The following is a 23,914-nucleotide window of genomic DNA, read 5'->3' on the forward strand; positions in this document are numbered from 1 at the left end:
GCAACACAAGGTCAGCGTTTCAAGGTCTCCGAGTAACTGAAGCAAATGTTACCAATTTAGCCAAGGCACGAATCGGCTCTATAGTTCATCAGGATGCTGGCAGACCGAGCAGTAAATTTATCAAAGTAGTTATATAACCTGGATTAAACAATATTGGCCAGCCAGCAGCAAAGAGTCGAGCACGTACACACACATAGCCACATGCTAGCATGTCATTAGCCCATTGCCAGAATAAACTGTTTGGGGGGGGGTTACCATGAACACATTTGTAGTAACAAACTTAATCATGCATTTAAATCACCTTCATCAACATGGATATTTTGAAAAAGACAACAAAGACAAAGAGGCTAAAGCTAAACCTATCCAGACTAAAGCTAACCAGACCTTGGTATGAGCAAAGGATCAAAGCAGTTATGACGAAAATTTTGGAAACGTATGAAAAAGAGAAACGGGTAGATGTTCTATTGTATGATGAATTTATAAACATACTGGAGAATAACATAAGTGTCTGATTTATCTTGTTATATAAATCTGCTGCACCTACTTTTCTTTGGTAAGAGAGTGCAATCATTTTCAGTTAATTACTCTCCAGTAGCAGAGCCCTTTATTTTCAGCTGTTTAATCGAGAGAAGATCCTGTAACTTAGTGCAGTTTGGGGGAAGCTGTGAAGTTTAATAATTTATTTTTATTATGACCGTAATATTTAGCATAGAAGAGAAGTTGAGGTTTTTTACTCAATGCTGCCAGTTAGTTCTTAAAAAGAAAATCAGGATCTGCAAAAATCAATATCAGCTGGTCTTTAATTGGCCAGTGAAATTGCAATTGGTGCATCCTTAGTTTAGCTGCTTACAGGCTGCTTCCAAGACTGCGTTTCAATTGTTTTTTTGGTAGCTGTGATTGGTGATTGGTAGCTGGCCAATCACATTCTTGGTTACTGCTTCAGCCAAGGTGTAGATAGTGGATAAAAGTTTACTTATCCGTAAGATTTAATGTGATGTCGCCCCACCCTTTGCAGATATAACAGCCTCAGTTCTTCTGGGAAGGCTTTAGGAACCTTTAGGAGTGTTTATGGGAATTTTTGACCATTCTTCCAGAAGCGCATTTGTGAGATCCGACAGGGATGTTGGACGAAGAAGCCTGGCTCACAGTCTCTGCTCTAATAGGTGTTTTATCGGGTTGAGGTCAGGACTCTGTGCAGGCGAGTCAACTTCTTCCACACCAAACTCGCCCATGTCTTTATGGACCTTGCTTTGTGCACTGGTGTGCAGTTGGAACAGGAAGGGTCCCCAAACTGTTTCAATAAAGTTGGGAGCATGAAATTATCCAAAATTATAAAGCATTAGAGTTCCTTTCACTGGACATTGCTTTGCACTTGTACACTTGACAAATGCAGCGTGCTCACTATGCTTACTAGAATTATCACTCCACCATCCGATGTAACTGTGATCACTTTTGGCTTCAAAACAAACAAACAAACAAAAAAGCTCACGCCAGCCAAAATGCTGATGTGCAGAAGCCAGTGGTCAATATCACGTAGCTACACATATACACTTCACACACTGACCGTCTCATCTGACTCCAGGTTTGAATCACAGACTGTTTAAATGATGCCAGTCTGGAAAACTGTTACCAAACAATATAAATGTATCTTTAATTATCCATTTAATTTATGATGTGTAGTAACTCGTTTTTATTTCTCTTCGCATTGGTCTTTGGCATCAGACTGAAGAACTGTTATGTAGTGGACTTGTATACACTGTTCTTTGTTTAGAAAGTCACAGAGGGATAAACATATGAAGAAGGAAGCCAGTTAATCCAAACACTGCGGTTTTTCTTACAGAGATGACATGATCCCGGTCAAATGCTTAGCACATCTTAATGAGGATCCAACTGGGTAAATAATTCAGTAGACTTTAACCTTAGGCTCAATAGAGACACGCAGTTTTAACCCATGTTTGCTAATTATGGTTCGGGATGTAAAACTGTATTACACTACTAAGTGATTTATCATTTAAAGGGGATGAAAACAGACTAAAGGGAGCCCAGCGGTTCAAAGTTTAATTCTTTAGGAAGCTAAATACGCAGCAGCGCGATGGAAAATTCAACATTAAAGGTCATTAAAGCATGAATCATTACTCGTTCAATTTAGACAGGAGGCTGCTCCTCCTACCCTTCTGATCATCCCTCGAGACAGATTATGAGTTTGAATTTGCCGTTGTTGGTTGTGTGAGCCGGAGACACAAAAATACACACAAAGCTCGTTCCCTGTGATGCATGGGAAAGTCAAGAGCAGGAAGTCACCAGGGAGCTCAGTGGAAACAGCAGAGACATCGCAACACAGCTGCTGAAAACGTGACTGTGCTGGGGAGTCTGTCCCCTGCACCCATCCATTTATTACACCACATTTCACAACACTGGGGGCACATTATTCCATAATCACCTTCAAGGAAAACAGACAATGTTCCCACTGAGGACTGAACCACTGACCCAGAGCTTTGTCTATGTAGCTACACTGACAACAGACAAACAAAGGAAATTTATAGATAAAAAAATTAAAATGACAAAACATTTAGCATTTTTTTGTATGTTTCAAATCAAATGTAGACAGCATTATGTTCCAATTACGCTTCATCAGTGAAATGTATGCGTAGTGGAAGGTTTAATGTGACTTACAATTATGCTTTTTAATAAATGATATGCAACAGCAGAACATTTTCATCTTGCTGGGAACTAACTAGAGCAGAAAACTCTCCATTTCACCATTTCCCCCAAAAAACAAAACAAAAAATAAACTAAAAAAATATATAAATATAATTAGTTAACATAAATTTGATTTTAAAAAACACAACAAGAACTTTTACAATTCTTGGATGGATCTTGGTGGATATTCTACACTGTAAAAGGTCACCTACTTTGCTCACCTGTCACTTAAACTAATTACTAATATTTTACTGTTAAAGTACAAAAACGTTACCTGCTGGTTCAAAGATATCATGACACCGAGCACCACTGACTGCTCGGCCCTCTTTTCAGCTGACTTATAGTTGTAAACAAGTGAGGTGGAAAACAAGCAGATGACATCTGTTTGCTTTCCATCACTTTGATGTGCAAAATGAGAGTTGGCATGTCAGAGTAAACTGATATATAAACAATCGACTGAAGCAGCATCTAACCACACTCTGCACACGTGCAGCTGCTAGCCTGCGGTGTGATAAATGCCGAAAAGTACCACACTGCCCATGCAGTCAGTTAATTTTGTCTACTCTCTGCAGTAGTTTATGTTTTGTCCATTTTCTTTATGCTTTCTTTTGGTCTCTTCACTTTCCACTCATCACTCAACTTGTTGCAAGAAATGGCTTGTCCCTCCCTGAGGTCTCGTCCTGTTAAAATGGAGGTCTTTCTCCCCACTCTCACCAAGTACATTCCCAGGGAGTGTTGTCTTGTCCCTGGGTTAAGTTCTTTACCTCACAAAATAAAGCACCTTGAGACGACTGTTATTGTGAGCTGTTTCTATATTTCACTGTCAATCAATGTCTTGGTTCTTTTTTCCAAAGAAAACCTTTTTTAAAAGGAAGTAAACAAGCAATTTTTACAGGTGACCTCAAGGTGAACCATTTAAAGTCTCCCAGGATGACCCAAACAAGGATCATGGGACACAACAGCCCATTCTGAGGGAAGACAGCTCTAACATTTCCTCTTCTCTGTGACAACATGGTGACTTAGCTGAATTTCAAACAGCACTGGTGCTCTTTACTGGATCTATTTTAAAACAATTACCCCTCAGTCAGTCTGTTATTATGTGATGAGCAGCCCTGTGGGCCCTTTTGACCCAGAGTTGTATTTATACACTCCACAAGGAAGGACACGAATACAATACAATAGAAGAGTTAAGCAGAACAGAATGACACTGTCCAGGCTTCTCTGGTTCCTCTCCTGCTGTAAAGGCGACACACTTCTGCAAGTCAGCAGCGTATGTAGGGCTTAGTTCTGACAGAGACTTAACAATAACGGAAAGATCAGTGTTGTGACCTCTGTACACTGTCACAAAGGACTGCCCCAATGAGAAAGAAGCAGAAAAGCCTCAGCCAGTCCTCGAGTTTTGCGTTACAAAACGTACCACACAGTTTTCATTGTGATTCCTGAGCAGTCAATGTAGGAGGAACGGTTTGAAAAAGAGCCAGAGCATTTGCCATTGTAGCCTCTACTGATAGCGCACCTCTACATAAAGCTTTCACAGACCTCCACAAGCCTCAACCTGCTGCATCGACCTTGTTCCACATGCTGGGGGACATTAGGGATCAACATGCCTCTAAATACAGTCTACACCTTGGCTGAAGCAGCTGAATGACGTGTTTTTTACCTTCAAACTCAAATATAGTTAAGGGAACAACTTCAGACTCACTGTGGAGCCAAACGTGGGCAAAACATTTCGAAGATTTGTTGTTTTTCAGAGTTCAAGACCAAAGATTCAGTTTTTCAGTATTGTTTGTTTTTACTTTTCATCCTTTTGTGATTTGATAATTCAAAAAGCTAAATTAAAAGACACCAAATATAAAATGTATACAAAAATGGGATATAAAAGTCACCAGCACTTTATACAGACCTCACAAGAAAAATAATTGCACTCTGAAGACTTCTATTTAACAATAGAGCTATAACAGAATGATACATATTTATGCTACAGTAGTGTTCAGCATGTTTGTGCTGCTGGTGACAAAACATGATCACACTGAGAAACTTTATTTATTTATTTTTAAAGGGGGTAGTAGATGTTTATATTCCTCGAAAAGGTTATTTTATCCTGTTGCTAGGTGGTTGCTAGGGAACTTATGGCATCATACCATGTCCTGTATAATTAAACCTTTGTAGATAAAAATGAGATGCCACTGTGATTAAATTAAAATGACGGGATACTTTTATTAGGTGTTATAGATGCTTATATGCTAAAACCAGATTATTTCAGCTCTTTGCTCGGTGATTGCTAGGCAACATAATGACATCATAATATTTGATATAGATATGAACCTTCAGGGTCCTGGTATGTACCTGTGTATTGCAGATTCTGAGTATTAAAGTAAGTAGTTTGTATTACTGCTCATTGTTAAATCTGATGGTACAGAATTGTGGGAGTCTGTGTGGCTCACCTGCTGCCTCTTGTGTCGTACTGTTTCATATTTTTGATGAAGTGAATCTTCTTGGTGTGTCGAGGTCTGGGAGAACCACCGGAGAGGTTACGAGTTCTGCAGAGAGAGAGCGAGACAGAAAAAAAACATGAATATTAATAAGGGCATTTGCTCTCAAATCTGTAAACAAGAAAGAGGTTGCCAGTAGACACAGTTTCCACTTAAAAGACACGCACACACACTCTCACAGAGTCACAGAATTAAGCCTAAAAATGCCTCAAGACGGAACGTTACCAAAGCTTCTTGAGCAAAACACATATTTTTCCATCTTTACAACAAATTAAAACATTCAGAATAAATATACAGCACAAGTTTAGGGATCACTAAAATAAATAAATTCTTCTTACAGTTCACATCTCTGAGTTCTAAACACATCCCGAGTTTGTGTGTCTGCCTGGTGAAGGTCAAGTTCTGAGCCAGGTTGTATCACTGTGCCGACCCTCATGGATTAAAACAACAGATCTCGACATGAAAGCGGGCCAAGAAGCTCAGCGCCGTGACATCACAGCAGTTACATAACGTTACTGACATCAGCATTAGTCTCACACACGTACGGCACCTACACAAGCTGAAACTGCATGTTACTGCACCGCGGTCATTTACATCGTCTCATGATGAACATCATGTCACGATGCAGCACAGTCGCCACAATCATGCACATACATTTCTGCAAACACATACAGAAACTTCCTCAGCGAGGGTTGCTCCTCATCTTACATGTAAGAAAAAACAAGGAAAAGTCCCATATTTCATTTATACTCAGAGGACCAGCATGCAGTGCTGCAGTCAGATCAGGTTACACAATGCTTTGAACTAAGCCAATAAACTGGCCACAAATAGAAACTCACATTTATAATGCTCTTGCTATTATTGGTTGGTGATGAATATTTCTCCTATAACTCTACACTAGATCATAAATACAGGATTATGCAACTGGATAAATACATCTGCCTCTCGAGTTGGTTTCTGTTCTTTTCTTCGGGGGGAGTTTGTTGTTTTTTTCTTGTTATATTTTGCTGATTTAGCTTCTGTGTTCTTGAGAATTTAAAACTACTGCTGTGTCCAAAATCCTCCACTCATTCACAATAGATAATATCAAATATAATAAATACTTACCACAGTAAGTGCTAGTAAAATTAAACAGGTGGAGGATCAACTAATAATGTTTGAACATCTACATGTTTCTCAGAAGTTAAAACGGGCAGAAGTTTACCAAACTGGAAAAAATATGCCTACATATTGTTTCAGAATAATGTTCTATAAAATAAAACATTGCATCTTCAGTGCATAATGTTTTCCAAAAACTTCCAGGAATCTGGAGAAATCTCTGTGCGCAAAAAACAAAGCCAATAAAATCAACATTGGATGCCTGTGACTTTTGGGCTCTCGTGATTCTGTCACGCCTGTGCACGCCTCGCTGAGCTCGGGAGCACTTTCAGAAATCACTGTGTCCCATCCACAAAATGCAGGTTAAATATCACATCTTTGGAAGAAGAAAAGATTGTATTAGTGCATTAGAATAGACAGCTTACACATCTGGAAAGGCACCATCAATGCTGAAAGGTATTTACAGATTTCAGAGCAACACATGCACTCGTCCAGATGACTTCTTTTCAAGGAAGGAATTGTATAATTTTTAAAAAGCATAGCTTTACAGAAGAGTCTGGGTGCTGAACTGGCTTGTCTGTAGTCCATCCATCCATCCATCCATCCATCCATCCATCCATTCTCTTCTGCTAAAACAATCCAGGGTCAGTGGCCCAGCTACAATAAAGCATGAGGCAGGGTACACCTCAGACAGGTTGCCGTCCTGTCGCAGGGACAACACAGACAGACAACCATTCACACACACAGAATTGCCAATGAAATGAATGCCACTAAGTGCACGTCTTTGGATTGTGGGTGTGGACCCAGAGAGAGAGAACCCACGCAAACATGGGAAGATCATGCAAACTCCACACAGAAAGGCCTCGCCACATGGTGGATTTGAAGCTTCTTGCAGTAAGAGGAGTTAGGATACTGCACTGGCCTGTCTGTGGTCCAGACCTTTTACCAACTGAAAACATGTGAAGCACCATGAAATTAAATATATAGCAAAGGAGACCCAGGATGGCCGAGCAGCCAAATTTTAGCAACTGGTCTCCTCATGTTAAAGAGCAAATATTAGCACATATTATTCTAAAATGGCACCGTTTCTCACTTTAAATATTTTATACATACTATGTTGTACTTTAAATAAAGATGATATTTATAAAATATGCAAACCATTGCATTCAGTTTTTATTTGCAACCCAAGCTGGTTTATAAAAACAATTCATATCATGATGTGACTCCGTACTTCCTATCGTTCGTCAGTTTTGACAATAGTCGGTTAGCGACTTTCCTAAACGGGTGATTTTATATGGTTTCTCCCCCACGTAACAGTGTGCATGACTATAATCAGGAGTCATTGGTAGGAAACAGAAACCAACCTTACTGTGCATTTTATAAATGGCTTTTGTTTCATACATCAATCATTTTTATTTTGAGAAACAACATTACAAAAAGTCTGAAGAAAACATGTTATAAACACATGCAGAAAAAACATATCCAATCTCTTCCTACAATATTACAGCCATCATTCAATACAGTCCCTAACATTTGCGTGAAGGACAATATAACATATTTTTAAGCAGAACATTTTATAAACACTCTCACAGGAGCCAATGGAGATTTGATCTGCAAGCCCATAGAGAGATGGCTGTCTGCTGGGAAACATAACGCTTACACAACTATGAATTCACACACACACACACACACACACACACACACACACACACACACACACACACACACACACACACAGCATCTGCTACTGTTTTTTTATGGTCGGCTTGCTGATCCCACACCACATGGAGTCTAAATCACTGTTATCGCTGCTGCTCACTGTCTGACTCAGTAATACATGACTGGGAGATGAGAGCTGCTGTGTGTGTGTGCATGTGTGTGTTTGTGTACATGTGTGTTATGCAGTTATAACATCTGAATGTGAGGCTTTAAGAGGATTGTTGCCTTCTGCTGGTCAACAAATACCCGACCAAACACACAATTCACATATTGACAAAGGAATTTAAATTGATTCAAACAGCAACTTATCACCTCCTAAATAATTTCTGGCCACATTTATTGGTCAAACACTTAATTAAAATGATATTATGATGGTGCAGCGGTGCCGTGATTCATTACATTTTTATGTCCCTGAAAATCTATTAAATGTTTCGCTCTTTTCCCATGAATCGTTTTTGACTGCCTGCCTGGTGCCATTTCAGAACCATGCGGGACTCGTTTACAATACTTTGGTCACATCTGCAAGAGAGTTTTAATAATAAGCATCCTTCTTTTCTTTAACTTCATTGGCTCATTAATTAATTAGTTAGTTCTATGTCAGATCCACTGAGCTCAGTCTCTTCCATGCTACTTCAACGTGCAGACTGAACTTGAACTCGGCACCGCCAACCTCAATCACATCACGTCACTAGCTGCACAGTACAGAAGTTCACAATTTCATTTAGCCTCATGGATCATTTTCCTCCTGTGGATATAAATATAGATTTAAAATTAAAAAAGCCACGAAAGCCCTCTAAGCTGTCACGCCTCATTTGTTATCAATCCCAAACATTTTATCTTTGGTAGCCAAACTCACGTGATGGAATCTTCTCAGCATTCCATTTCCAAGGGAACCATCAGTGAGCGGCATACTGGAATGTTGTGGATTGTTTCCATTGTGTGGGAAGGGAAAGAGCCCACTGGATGAAGTTAATGGTAAGGGATATGACGAAGATGATGGCGCTCAGTGTTTAAGATAAAGACAAATAAAGACATATCTGCTTTTACAAGAGCAAACACTTGCTCTACTTAAGTGCCTTTGAGCAGGACACTACTCCACTTGGATTGCCCGTGGTTGTCATGGGGACAAGTTGATGTTTGGAACCAAAAGTAAAACAAAGAAAGATGACAAAGTTATCAAAGATGGAATGAAAACCAATCAAATACTCAGACAAGATCCGGGATTCTGGATAAAATGAGGTTTACTTTTAGTCCTTCAGACAGAAGAAGAGCTTTTACGTTCCAATCCATCCCAAACAAGTGTAAATAAAAAATTTAAAAAAAATATACATTTTTACATGATACATGAAATTTCATACAAAAGTATCGACGACACTAGTCAAAACGACGCACTTTAAAGGGGGTAGTAAACAACTTTTCTAAATAGAAAATACTGTACATGTCCTGAAGAGTTACAATGTTAAACACTTTAGTTAACATTAAACTAAAGTGTTAAGCAGTTATTTTATACTTTCACTTATTCATTTCAGGGATAACTCTACCTAGGCTACTTTTGTAGTCACATTTGACTTGTGCTGTAATGAATGAACACAATCACAGCAGCTCATTGGGAAAGGATGAAGAACACCCTTTATTTACACGTATACCTTATAAATGCTACTGCCTGAAAGCGCTAATAAAACTGTATTTTTTTTCTATATGGTCAGAAATATCATTATTAATATCATTACTGCAAATTTTCTTTATATTACCCATCCTTAAACCCACACAGAGCATTTTCAGTTATTGGGACATATCCAATATGGATAATCTCCTGGTACATGTGAGAAAGGCCAACTTACCTGGACCTTTTTCTTCCAACATCATCTACAGATGAAAGTCATACAGAATATGTTCCAATATGTTAAGTTAAATTAGCAAGAACAAGTAAAGAAAGTCCGTGCTACCTTTGGTACTCAGACTTTATGACACTGACAAAAAAAGATTTGAGGTTTGTCGCCCAGCCCTTCTTACGAACGTGGGTGAATAATATGCAGCTGCAGTAATGACAGTAACTCATCTCATGAGTGGCAGCTACAAATAACAATTTGGCTTTAACAACCTGTTTGGAGAGACCACAATCAGACACCCAAACACAATTATCATAAAATTCCTCAGCTGGAGTGTGACTGACATTTAACAGAATGGCTTTTTTGCACTGTCATGATAAACAGCCCTGTCAGTTATCTTGAAATTATTTTCTCAGCTTGGAGGGTTGAGTGAGGAAACGCTGTAGGAATAAACATCAACAATATCTGCAAAGAGAGAGATAGCTGACGCCACCACTCTCCCAGTCTAAATCTGTCCCAGTGTCTGAGCTGTGGATCAGCGGGCTCATGATTACAACGCTCTGACCAGCAGCCCATTTTCATGAGAACCAGCCAGCCTCATCTGTCTGGGATGCTGTGGAAAATTCCCATTCTGTGGGAACGGAAAGATCCAGTGATAACTCCCTTGCTGCTACTAAGGAAGATGATTGTTGGTGATCAGATAAAGACATACTGAGGGTACAACCACGCGAGGTGCTATTATCTTGTTTACCGCTGATTTTGTTTTTCATAACTTCCTTCTTACAGAGGATGTTTAGCCAAAAGCAAACTCTAATGTCGTCTTGCGTTTATATTCAAATACAAATCAGGAATGTCAAAACTAATTTTACATCACGGACCACACTTTGATTTTCAGTGGTCTGAACTGGTGAAAATCCATTTTCCCTCAGTGTAAAGAAGTTTGACTGCATATTAAAGCTGTATCTCACTATAAGAAGAAGAGCAATTTCATGTCTCAGTTTTTCTACATGATAAAGAAATGCTGCTGTAGCAAAAGAAGTCAGTCGGCACAGTTCTCTGCACTTAAATCATAAGAAATGAATGCACAACCCTACAGAAAGTGTTCTGGGAACTCGTTGCACAAACTGCTACGTTTTTGTTAATTAATTTAGTATGAATGACTCTGGCAAAGTAGGACAAGATGTTAACTTTATGAAAATACAATTAAAAGTCCAAAAGTTATTACCACCACAATCACATTTTCCAAAGACATCCAGTGGGCCAGATTGGGCTGATTCTGGCCCCCGGGCCTTATTTGTGACACCCCTGCTTTACATCGATTTCTTTGCCAACTTGATATACCAGAACTTTTACAACTGATAATACGACATTAATGGAGGCCGCAGTTTTAACTGAAGAATGATAGGTACAGTGACACTATTCTGCAGAATAAGTAGAATAATAATAAACATATCTTCCTACTTTTAAGTGGTATTTTTTTCTCCTTCAGTGATACAGATATAATGTAGGTTGTGTTGTAGATTATTGTTTGTACTGACTCATATTATTACTATGTCACAATTGCTGTGTGAAATGATCTACTGTGGGTGCATCCTGCTGTGATTTACTTGAAAGTTGGAAATGGACTGGTTTTAATGGTTATTCTACCCTAACGAGACATATTTATGCATTCACACAAGGCTTTGTTTGATAGACTTTTGAAATTTTGATTTCAAGGACATACGTACCTTTGGAGGGGGCAGTCAGCACACTCAAATGGCAGTTTGTGAAACAGTCACAGTCTCTATGTATTGATTTGTGGTTTTGGAAATTAATTTGAGCTTCTTTTCGTGTTCCTCGATACAAATTTCCCACTCCAAATTTCATGTCACTGAACGTGACTCTTTATCTGTCCCACATGAGCAGTACTGATTCATGTCCACGTGCACAAAATGAACATTTTCTTATTTTGAAAAGCCAAAAACAGTCTGCATTTCAAGGTTGGGGGTTGATGGTTTTTCACCACATATCACGGTTCCAGTTAACGTTATTAATTAGATTTAGACATTCACACCGATTGGCTTCAGTTAATACAGCAGCTGCCATTTTTTAAGGCTCATAAGTACAACAGACACTAACTATATTGGTTTCAAAGTTGTGCTGATATCACAGAAAAACATGACAATTTGTGACTTTGGTGATTATTACAATTATTACAATTTTTTCTGATACTGGCCTGAATTAGAAGATGACCTGAGCCATAGCTACTCACTGCAGCTGTAAGAAAGGTGATTTGGGGTCATTTTATTGGGGGTTTGAACATTTGAGTTCCCAGGTTGTTCTCTATACTCACACTAAGCCAAACCAAACACTTTGCTGCTGCAGAGTACATTAATGAAAAACTATGATTTTACAAACAAAACCATTGAACTAAGTGAAACCCAAGTGATGATTCAAGTTAATAATATTTAGGTCGACCCATTAGGATTTGAATGAATAGTGTTTAAGTGCATTTTTTAGAAATAAAGCGACCTTCAGGAAACAGCGAGTGAGCAGCGAGCAGGTTCGGTTCTGCTCCTGTTTTTAGGAACCGCAGTGATGAATTTGTCTGGGTCGGAGTCACTTTGTTTAGTTTGAGTCATGATCACCAGAGTCACACTAATAATAGCTCGAGTTGTTTTAGCCTAAAATAAACTGGTACAAGCCAGCTGGATATGATTATTGGATATTTTTACACTGCACTTTATTGGCCTGATCTCCACATCCATTTGTCTACCTCACTGAAACGTGTTTTCTCGTCTTCAGTCACTTGCTTTATTTTCTCCCAGCTTAGTCACATACAGTCACTGCATCCCCTTCTCACACACCCTGTCACACAAAAGAAGCTTTTATTATTATTACTATTATTACTTGTGAAATGGGAATGTGTATTTTTAACTAACTGTCATATTTTAGTCAGGTCATATTTTGGTCTTTGCATTTAAGTATAGGCCATGTGGTGACAGGCTGTTTTCTGAAGGTGGCCGGTTTCACTATAATTTCTTTCTCACTTAGACTGCCATTATCACAGATCCTGTAGAAGCTCCTGTCATAGACTGATGGTTACACTTACACTCAAGTTATCATAAAAAAAACAAACACTTCCTAACATTTAGGATACAGACACCAGCATATCTCAGACAAGATACTGTCATAATAATTTAGTTATGGAGCTATTTGGAGGTCTCTTCATTTAAGTGCCTGGACAAAAACACTAACATACAGTTGAAGTTAAACTGAGCACCGACACTCTTTTCCACATGCTTTCACCTCTTTCTCTCGCTGTGCGATGAGAGCTATTGAGACCAGACAGATCCATTGAAAAGTCAGTCACAGCACAACAAAGGAGATGTCACGTTATCCATGAAGTCTGAAAAACAGCTATAATCTTCTCCTCTGCGCCAGAGCTACTTTTAACTCCTCACTACTTTTCGTTGCCTTCATCTCTCTCAGTCCTTTATGTTGGTCCAAAAATATCTGCTTTCATTCTAATATTACACTTCAGTTCATCACAGGACATTTAAGAGTAACTTCATACACTCAAACACCAGGACACAATTAATTGGTGTTCTTTGGTGATAAACCGAGGCTGGATGAAAACTGAAAAATGACCTGTGCACTAACTGACACACTGCTGGTTTGCCACATCAGTACATGCAATCAGGGCTAATAATCCACTTTTAATGAAGCCAATTCATTAGGAAGCAGGCCATTTGGTTATGGGAAAAAAAGCATAATCACAATTATTTTCAATAATTATGGTGATAATTTTCTAAAAAGATTAAATGTTAATGCCCTATCATTCTCATCTGAGATAGAGCTGCAAGATCATGTGCAAAAATCAACAACAACAAAACACAATCAACTGGATTGAGGTTTAATGATTATTTATCAGGATTATCCATCGATTTTGGTTCATTGGTTCATTTTATATGACATGAGACTCCTAGTCTCTAAGTAAAAATGAAGAAACATGATAATAACTCCACACTGGTGTCAGACCACTAATTAGTATCAGCAGATACCCAAACCCAAGTATCAACTCAGGAGTGGAGAAGTTGTTCATGTTGGGAGCTAAAATCATAATTAAAATTACAAATCTAATTAGGTGCAGCCAACATTTGAACATTTGGTTTTGGACAAAGTCATAATTCCTCTCATGAGAAAAACAAGTTGTTAAAAAGGCAACACAGATAATAAGTACCTACATCAACTATTATATGAAACCTGTAAGGCCTATTATCGTCCATTTCAGGGCGACCGTGGCTCAGGGAGTTGGGAAGCGTATCTGTAACCAGAAGGTCGCCGGTTCGATCCCCGGGCTCTCTGTCCTTGTCGTTGTGTCCTTGGGCAAGACACTTTACCCTACTTGCCTACTGGTGTTGGCCAGAGGGGCCGATGGCGCGATATGGCAGCCTCGCTTCTGTCAGTCTGCCCCAGGGCAGCTGTGGCTACAACTGTAGCTGCCTCCACCAGTGAGTGAATGAATAGTGACATTGTAAAGCGCTTTGGGTGCCTTGAAAAGCGCTATATAAATCCAATCCATTATTATTATTATTATTATTTCTCCTGTATGTCTCGCTCTGCACAGATGATTTTTGTTCATAGTTTCATGTTGGAAAAAACATATTTTTTAAGTCTTATTTTAAATATGGACGCAGCAATACTGACCTTGTTAAAGTCATCTCATATCAGCCAGAAAGAACCAAACCACAAGCAGCTCATTACTCTGAACCATCTGTTTGCATGTCTGCACATCTACTGCTAAATCAACACAATTAAAAAATACACAAACCAGAGAAGGATGTCATGATTGACCTCACTGAGAGTTGGGTCAGTTAACATAGTTAGGTTTAGGAAACCTGCACCTGTCACTCTAATTCCATCCATTCTCTTCCGCTTATCCAATTGAGGGTCGCAGGTGGGGGTGGGGGGCTGGAGTCTATCCCAGCTGTCATAGGGCGAGAGGCAGGGTACACCCCAGACAGGTCTGCCGCAGGGCTAACATTCGCAACCACTCGCACTAACATTCACACCTATGGGCAATTTAGAATCATTAATCAGCCTGACCCTGTGGGAGGAAGTTGGAGTACCCAGAGACAACCCACGCAAACACGGGAAGAACATGTGAAGTCCACACAGAAAGACCCTGGCCTGATGGTGGAAGTGAACTTAGGACCTACGTGCTATGAGGCAACAGTCATTAATCATAATAATGATAATTATAATAATAATAATAAAAAATAATACCTGTCTCAGTCATTAATAATGATTTTTAAAATCATCATTAATTATTGGCATCATTACCTTCATAGGTTCACTGGTGGCGTTCAAAGATTTGCTTTGCTGCACATCAGTGTAACTGGTTTGAATAAGGCAGGAACTACAGACTAAAATAAGAACAGTCATGTAAAAAAAAGGAACTAAATGGCAAGTGAAATTCTAAACACTCTGCTCTCATACCATCACTTTGTCTTTACTTGTCTGCATGAGCGTGTGTGAATGCCTTAAAGTGTCCCTCCCTCTCTCTGTGTCTCTCACACACACACACACACACACACACACACACACACACACACACTTACAATTACTTAAATGCTAAATCCTGAGCAAACATAGAAACTAATAAAAACACAAACCATAGATTAAATGTTGTTCTTAAATCTCCATCCTACACACAAACAGACACACACAGCAGTGTATAAGGACAGTGTCCACACTTCTGACAGTGACTGACAGACAGCGGACACCACACGGATTACACTGCATGGACGTCTGACTGAGCAACACACACACAAGTCTACCCAGCAGGCCTGCTGCGCATCTTACGTCACCGGATTAACAAACGCCTTCTGCTTCGCCTTCAGCCTGATCCCCTGGGTCCAAAAAACAAAAACTTCCATTATTTCTTATCATTCTTCTCTCACTCCTCTTTTTTTTCTCAAAAAACCCAAAACGTAATATTTCTTGGTTATCTTTTGGATTCCTAGAAAAATGTTTCCTGTCCTCTTGCTTCTTACAAATCTTTCAAAATCAAAGCTGTTTTTCGTTAAAGTGTTTAACAAATGTGTGGTTACGTTTCTCCCTGTGCAGTATGTCTGTGTCCAGACCAGACCCGGGTTGTGATGCTCATGTCAGGGATCAATAATGGTAAAAGGTTATGGGAATAACTCGCTGTGATTTTTAACCAATACCCCCAGTCAGTGTCAGTCATATCCAAATATGACTGACACATGCAGCACAGATGTCTCTGAGCACGCACAGGCGAGTTTATACATGTAAGTTCATGCATGTGTGTTTGTGTAGCAGCTACAAGGAGCCATAATAATCATCACCAAACGAGAGAAAACAGGCAGAGGGCATTTCTGACTGCTGGATTGATTTTTAAATCCAAGCACGATCGTATCTGCGGAAATGCTCATTTATCTCGTCTCTGTAACCTTGTTGCACCGCACATTTTTCCCTGTGAAAAACTGCTGTGAGTGAGAGGTGACCCGTGACGAGCACAACAAAAACAATTATTATTGTTGTTGTTATTGTCGTCCTTGTCATCGCTGTTGTTGTTATTATTATCGTTATTATTAAACTAAGAAGCAAATCACCCAATCCTTACACAGGCAGCTACAAAACAAAATAAACTAAGTCAGTCTGAAGCCAGACATGTTGGCTGACAGGTTTCTTACATATACACTGACCTAACTATTTGGCTATGTTTAGTACAAACATTCAGAACAATCACAGAAACAAAAATAACTGAATGAGAAAATAGAAAAATAAGTATCAGAGGTCCACTTTCAGAGACATAAAACTAAGCTGAGGTTGTTTTGGGTTTTTTTTGTTTTAGATACTCTGACACTACTAACAAGGCTTTAACCGCACAAAGTAAACAGTAAAGCAGAAGCATGTGAGAGGAAATGACCCTTCATCAGCCTACTGAGAAGCCTAAACTGTTTCTAGAGAACAAAGTTCTGCAAACTGGATGTGACTGATAAGACTCGGTGGGTTTGTGGGAGGAATGCACTGATGGGCATCTTTATTAGCAGAAGAATTTGTCCCACATGTGGGCATGTGTGAGATTTCACTTTTACATTCTCTGCAAAACACAAAGTAACAAGTCATGTGTAACATGTCACTTTGTTAAGAAAAGATTTAAAGTACTCTGAAGTAGCATGAGTGAGTCATGGTAGGCTGATACAAATAAGAGTACATGGTTATATTTTTATGGTGCAGAGAGTGTAAAAAAAATAAGAACCCAGATGCCAAGGGAGCATATTTCAATGTCAAAGTAAGCAATTTATGCAGCTACTGATTGGTGAGTGTGGTAAATAAGAGACATAAAGGAGGTCTTCCTCATTCTTCTACAAGAGAAGTCACCCACACAAAGAGCTAATTCAAAATGCTTCCTCTAGAAAGCTAACTAGTCAGTACCACTAGCCTCGCCTAGCCTAGTTCCTACCATCCAACAATGGGAATGTCGCTCTGGATCGTTTTTCCTCTGAAGTATTTCTAAAATTTCTGATCTGTGACTTCAGAGTTTGTACCAGAATCATCTGAACAGTCAGGCTGATGTGAAGCGAGAAAGTGTGTTTGTGCGTCACGTGTGCTAAGGATGTGGATGGGAGTGGGGTTTCATTTGGTTTCATTGGACAGGTGTGCATGTTTAGACAAACACAAACACTGTAAGACACACAGATGATGTCAGTCAGATTCCAGGTCCCCTTGTTTGTTCTCACAGTGTGTGTGTGTGTGTGTGTGTGTGTGTGTGTGTGTGTGTGTCAAAGTCTGTACTAATCAGTTTTCCAGTTGAATCTGATAAGTTTACTCCTTCAGACAACAAATTCTGCAACACTTTTGGTGTGTGCAGACAGAGAGCGAGAGGCAGGGAAAATATCCAACATATCAGTTGCCTGAGTGCTGACTGATATTCCACACAGATTTTGCTTTTACGGTACAAAACATATCTCCTTCACAGTAAGCAGACAGGTACTGTAGTAGAGGCCGAAGCAAGAACAGCTACTTTTGGGTAGTTTAAAGTTATGTTAGCATGAAAAGTGTTCAGTTTTGTTGATAAGGAGATTTTCTCTGAAACCACACTTAGTTCATCTCAGTTTTCCTTGAAGGAGGTGAATAAAAATGCTCAGTCTTTTGCACATTTCTATTGCACTGCTGTGCCTGCATCGTTCTGTTCTGTCTGCTGTTGCACTGTCTTTGCTTTGGTTTTTGCACATTGCACTTTATGTAGTCCTGTGTAGATTGTCTGCCATATGTCATATGTAGCACCACGGTCTTGGAGAAACGTTGTCTCGCTTCACTGTGTAGTGTATCAGTGCACGTTTGGAACGACAAAGACACTTGACTTGACTAAAAAAAAATAACAGTAAACAAACTCTATTAGTCTGAATCATTTCCAGCTAATTTATTACATGAAGAGTCTTTAAACCTTACTGCTTTCACCACACTAACATGCAATAACTACGTGTTAAGAGCCACATACAGGCATCACGAAACAGGAATTGCAACATGACACCACGTATGTCTGGCAACATACAAACAACCACAAAAAAATATAGTATGATGAGAAAAAAAACAAAACCAAAAACAGGAAGATAAAGTGAAGAAAAAGAAACTCAAAACAATCAACTCCTAAAGAAAATGATAGTTATCTTCCATTCGACCCACATCATAGCTTTTTCCTAATGTTGAAACGACTGCTGTGACTGTGCCTTTTATGGCCATTTAAAAGCTGTAAAGAATTAAATAAGGGTGTAACTGTCCAATATATTTGGATATCAGTCCAATCGTGACCCAGAAAGCCTGTTTGGATAAGGATAATGGGCCGATGGATTCAATTAAATGTTATATTTTTCTGTCTTTACTACACCACGCTTCAGCAGCAGCGGCCTGGAGGAAGCTAATAGCAAAGACTCAACAGTTTGGAGGTGTGTCTTATCTGCTGTTTGTTTGTTTAGAGTAGGTTTAACCGCAAAGTTTGGACAAGTGAGCTGACATGACTAAATGCCTCACCCCCGCTTTCTCATTTTCATAATGTGTGGCCAAACACATGCTAGGCAGCTTTTATTGTAGTCAGGGTAACATTAACGTTATCTCCTCTTTGTCTGTGCCTCATCCAACCCACTTCCTTGAGTGGGTACCCATAAATGGCAGCATTCAAATGTTCTCATGAGACAAATGAAAAGTAGAATAAAGACCTTGATGTCTTGCACATAAAAGCAAGAACACCAACACTGGTATCAAACTCTTACTCAGTATCGGGAGCAAACTAAAGCAAAGGAATCTGTACCAGTATCAGAAGAGAAACGTTTGATTGGTCCATTTTAAAGCCGCACTTATTTGGCGACTGTTGGGATGTTCAGAGATTTAAGTGCCTCCTTTCAATTCTGAGGTCATAAAATGCACATTAATCATTGAAGGACTGTTGTTCCTGGTATTTTACATCATTAAAGTGATGCTGGATCTATGATGGTGTCTCACAGCCAGTAAAAGGTAATGATCTGGTTTAAAAGGATGCGATTAAATTAACACGAATGTCCTGCTAATTACACCCAGATCACAGCTTCTTCTGTAAAACAGCGCTTGTGTGAACACCACTTCACTCTTTCATCTGGTTCCACTGAGAAGATTAGTGTTGACCTTCAGTTGCTCTTCCTCTGCTTTATTCCAGTTTTCTCAGCCAGTAACTGCTTACAAACTCCTGGCAGTAAAAGACTGTTTAATGAACACTGATGCAAAGATCCTAAAACATATCCATGCAAATGAGCTCAGCGAGTCTTTTCAGCCTGATATCACAAGTGGAAAATCTCCATTTAAACAAGGAACCACCCTCTTTAGTCAGTCTGAATTAGATGTCAGTGACTCTATGAAGTCATTCAGGGAACACCTGAACCTCCAGGGGAAGTTCAGCCAAAGAGGCCTGACTGAGTGGCTGCCTAATAGGTAGGTCAGGAGAGATTTAGTGTTTCCCCTGGCACAAAAACTGATCTGCTGCGTCAGTCTTGGAGGAAAAAAGAAAACTAAAAGTCCTCAGGTGTGTTTTGCTAAGGCTAAAAAATACTGCGTTTGGCACAAACATGTTTTTTCTTGATGTTAGACCTACACTGTGCACTAAAAGAAAAAGACATTTAGGGCAAATGTAAGATTATGCATTTTAATGGCTTAGTATAGATCAGGATGCCTCCTTGATCAGATGTCCAAACAACTTCATCTCCTCCACCGAGCTCGCTCCGCATGTTTGAGTTCTTCTCTCGAAGGCCACGTTACAGAGGAAACTCATGTCAGCTGCTTGCATCCACAGCCTTGTTCTGTCAGTCACGACCCAGAGTTCACGACCATAGGTGAGGGTTAAAATGTAGATCAACTCAAACCTGAGCTTTGCTTTCCGGCTCAGCTCTCTCTTCACCACAACAGTCCTTCAATACTTTAATTGAATTCAAGTCAGAAAGGAGGAGAATGAAGCCGAGTGTGTCTCAGCGTGCGACTGACAATTCAGTAAGCCACAAACATGCAGCATTTATGGACTTCTCAGTCACATCTGGCCCTTGCTCTGCTGTCAAACAGCTGGATGGAAACAACTCAGCTTGAAGCTTCAAAATGGGACTTACTAACCAAGTATGATGTCAACGGTGGCTGTACTTAAAAACAGAGTCAGCGCAGGAGTCACAATCAGATATAAGCATTGACATTTGCCCACAGCACATATAGATATGCAGGGTATTCCCCTCTATATTTAGCTGAGGCGATAAGGCACACAGACATCAACATATTTCCTTTGGATTGTAGTATCACTATTAAATTCTCATATCTATGAATTGAGGACAGCCAAGATCCTGTTAAGTAACCTAGAAAAGCAGCGTGCACTGATGAGACTGCTCACAGGCGTGATTAATCCTGCAAAGTTCACACACAGGCTGATTACTGTCAACACGGCTTGACTCAACTTAATTAGTGGCTGTCTGCAAAGCAAACCCAGATCAGCAGGTACAAGAAGACTGAAAAAGACAAGACCTTGTGACCTTGACCTTGAGATCAGGGAGGGGTGGAGACAATATCATCAGACTATTACAGCTGAGGGCTGAAAAGTACAACACGAAGGCTGATTCTGACAGTTGAGTTTAAGGATTTGGTAGTAACTCCTCATCAGTGCAACATCAACTTAATAGACACAAGTGTGTAAGGTGTATCCTGTTTTTTTTTTTGTTTTTTTTTTAAATTATGAGTCTGCTGTAGAAGTACAACACTGAATTGGTAGAGTACTTTTGAATCTTGTGGAAAAATGCAGAAGAAAATCATAACCAGTCCCGAAGTGACAAAAGCACCTTTCCATGCAAAATGAGCCAATAGTTAAAAGGTGGAACATAAAAGTCTTTGCACTTGTTATTATGTAGATCTGCTATCAAAGGGAAAATGGTTGAGGTCATATCCAAATATCACGCAGTGTGCTGATAATATAATTACTGTGACAGGCCTTTAGATACACAAACGCATGCACCCACACAACATAACTGACACCCAGCCAAACTCGCACAGACAGGATACTCCAGCACCCTACGAAAAAGCACCATCACCTCGTTTTTAATGCTCCTCAGCAGCACAAAATTCTGAGTAGGCTGACACGCTCACTTTAAATTACCTACAAAAACCCTTTGGTGACTTTGCTCAGTCGGTGCTCTGTAAGTCTCTGCTCCTTTTTTCTCCCTCAGACAGAGAAATTCTTCCAGGACAGCTGGAGAGCGATATAAAGAAATGTAAAACCTAAGGTTTAGATTAAAGCTCGGTTAAATTTAATCATGAATTAGATTATGTCATTACATGCTTTACGCCCTTTCAGACTGTGTCCTAATAAATGTTTTGGTTTAGTTCAGTTGAAACTTCACACTGTCCTAAATTCCAAAAAAAGCAGCAATAAAACTGTAAAAGAAAAAAATCTTTTATGCTTTCTGAACTGAATTATCTTGTTTCATTTTTGAGCTCAAACATAAAGTCATTATGTAATATAATCAAAACTAAGAAGCTGGATATCAGCTGAACTGTTTTTGTGCTCTGTTGTGCAGTAAATTCAACAGTATTATTCAACAAATGATGGATGCATCCAATTTCAAAATATCACGTACATGCATTTATTCATGCATCTGTCATACGCTCATAAAAGAGCAACCAGCATTTTCATAATACTGCAAAATTACAGCTACAAGAACAGAGAAAGTCCACGAGGAGAGCATCAAGTAGGGTTGACTGATCTGATCCATAATTACATGGATCAAAACCACAATACGTTCACACACTGGATGCAGTTCACATCCTGATTTTGCCATTTATTTCGTAAACAGAAACCAGCATGGTGCTGATTTCTGATCAGAAATTTCACAATCGAATCAGAGTGAAAACAATGCAAGACGGGCCCTTTAGGCTGAAAAGACATGGTTTGTATCCAGAAATTAGAAGAATATACAAACATCCAGACCAGAACAGGGACACCGGCTGAACCAGAAACAAGCAGACCACAAGCATTAAAAAGGCTTACACAAAGCACGTCTCCAATTGTGTCGATTTATTGCACCGCAACTGAGTAAGTGTGCCAAAAACGTAAAAGCCTGATAAAATGAGTAAAACTGGAGCCGTGTGAGTAGTAATTATTAATGCAAAACTAACCATGTGTGACATCATTTTAACTCAATTTTTGGAGAGATTTGAGATACAATGAAGTGGAATTCTGCCCTAAAGGGCCGTCGTATGATCTCAAGATATTGCCCACTGCTGACCCAATGTTAATTTTTTTCTGTGTATTTTATTTCCCCCCTGAAACCCTTAGTTTCCACATAAAAATAAGTATATTGCATGTATTGCACATCACAAAGCAACCACTACATATATAGACATCATAAATCGGTTCTGTTTGTGTTTGTTATTCACCATTTCCTGACCAAAAACAGGCAAACGGCTGTTGATATAACAACTGCAGCGTGATAAACTGCATACTACCAAGTACAGTGGGAGTATAACAAACCTTGCCACTTACTTGCAATGGAGACACCGGCAAAACGGAGGGAAAAGCAACAGTGACAGGCAGTCACATGAAATTAGCTGTGGGAGCAGACAGTTTGAGAAAAGCAAAAGTGCAAGTGAGTGCACTGCCAGATAACTCCACTTTGCTGTAACCAGCCGATCTGCAAACATTACAATAAGCACCTCCAAGTCTAAGGTCATGGCTCTTAAGCAGAAAAGTGTGTTTACGAAGAATCTCCGGGCCGCCGTTCACAAGCAGAGGACAGGAAAAAGTGACTGCAGCAGCGTCTGCAGAGATGTGGATGTATTACCATTGTGTTTTGGTGAAGAGAGAGCTGAGTGGGAAGGTCAAGCTGTCGTTTTACTGGTTAACACAAAACAGGTGCCGAAAATATGGCCTGTGCATATGCATCATGTGTGAAAGATATGGATCAAACCATGAGCAAGCAGTGATACACAGCCCCACCAACCATGCATGAAAGCCTGTTAAAACTAGTCTTCAATATCATGCACACATGACTGGAAACCCACTGTCGGAAAGAAAGAAAGATGCTTAAGTTCCTCCAGATATCAAATATCAAAAAGCTCCTTGAACAGAGTGAAGGTGTATCAAAACAGCAGCAGTGAAAGTGTGTTAGCTAACAGCTAAGTGTCCTTACTCTGTAACAGAGTGTCAGTTTCACAGTTTGTTCACTCAGCAGGCAAATGAAGTGGTTGGCTAGCTGGCTGGCAGCACTTCACACACACTGAACCTCAAGGCTAAACAGAGTGCGACTGATGGTCATGTCTGATGATGGCCAACTTCATCACACCAGGAAGAGTCTAGGTGAGAAGAACAGTGTGTTTAAAACCAGGCCCAGCAACCAATGAACACAGGAAACTCAACATTTGTTATGTGTTCAGCAGCTCTTTGAGCCCCAAATCTGCAGAACAGTTTCCCTCCTAAACCAGCGAGTGGATTATTGGTGGGAATCGGATCAAAGTTTAATGACTTACATGGGGAACTGGGTTCCTGCTGCAGCGAGCGAGTGAGCAGCG

The 23,914-nt window shown here is 39.7% G+C and overlaps 1 protein-coding gene across 1 annotated transcript in view; it reads right to left on the reverse strand.

The window, feature by feature from the left end:
• The window catches only part of cables2b (Cdk5 and Abl enzyme substrate 2b), a 44,259-nt gene that overhangs the window by 14,344 nt on the left and 6,001 nt on the right, over positions 1–23,914 (reverse strand). Inside the window, exon 2 of the mRNA XM_085444630.1 lies at positions 5,145–5,240. Within this exon, the coding sequence (XP_085300756.1) occupies positions 5,145–5,240 (96 nt within the window). The remainder of the gene's footprint in view (positions 1–5,144; positions 5,241–23,914) is intronic.

This window comes from Copadichromis virginalis, linkage group LG20 (assembly GCF_057382275.1).
Source record: "Copadichromis virginalis isolate Kocher_CV1m ecotype Utaka linkage group LG20, C_Virginalis_male_GT1.1, whole genome shotgun sequence".
Classification (NCBI taxonomy): Eukaryota; Metazoa; Chordata; class Actinopteri; order Cichliformes; family Cichlidae; genus Copadichromis; species Copadichromis virginalis.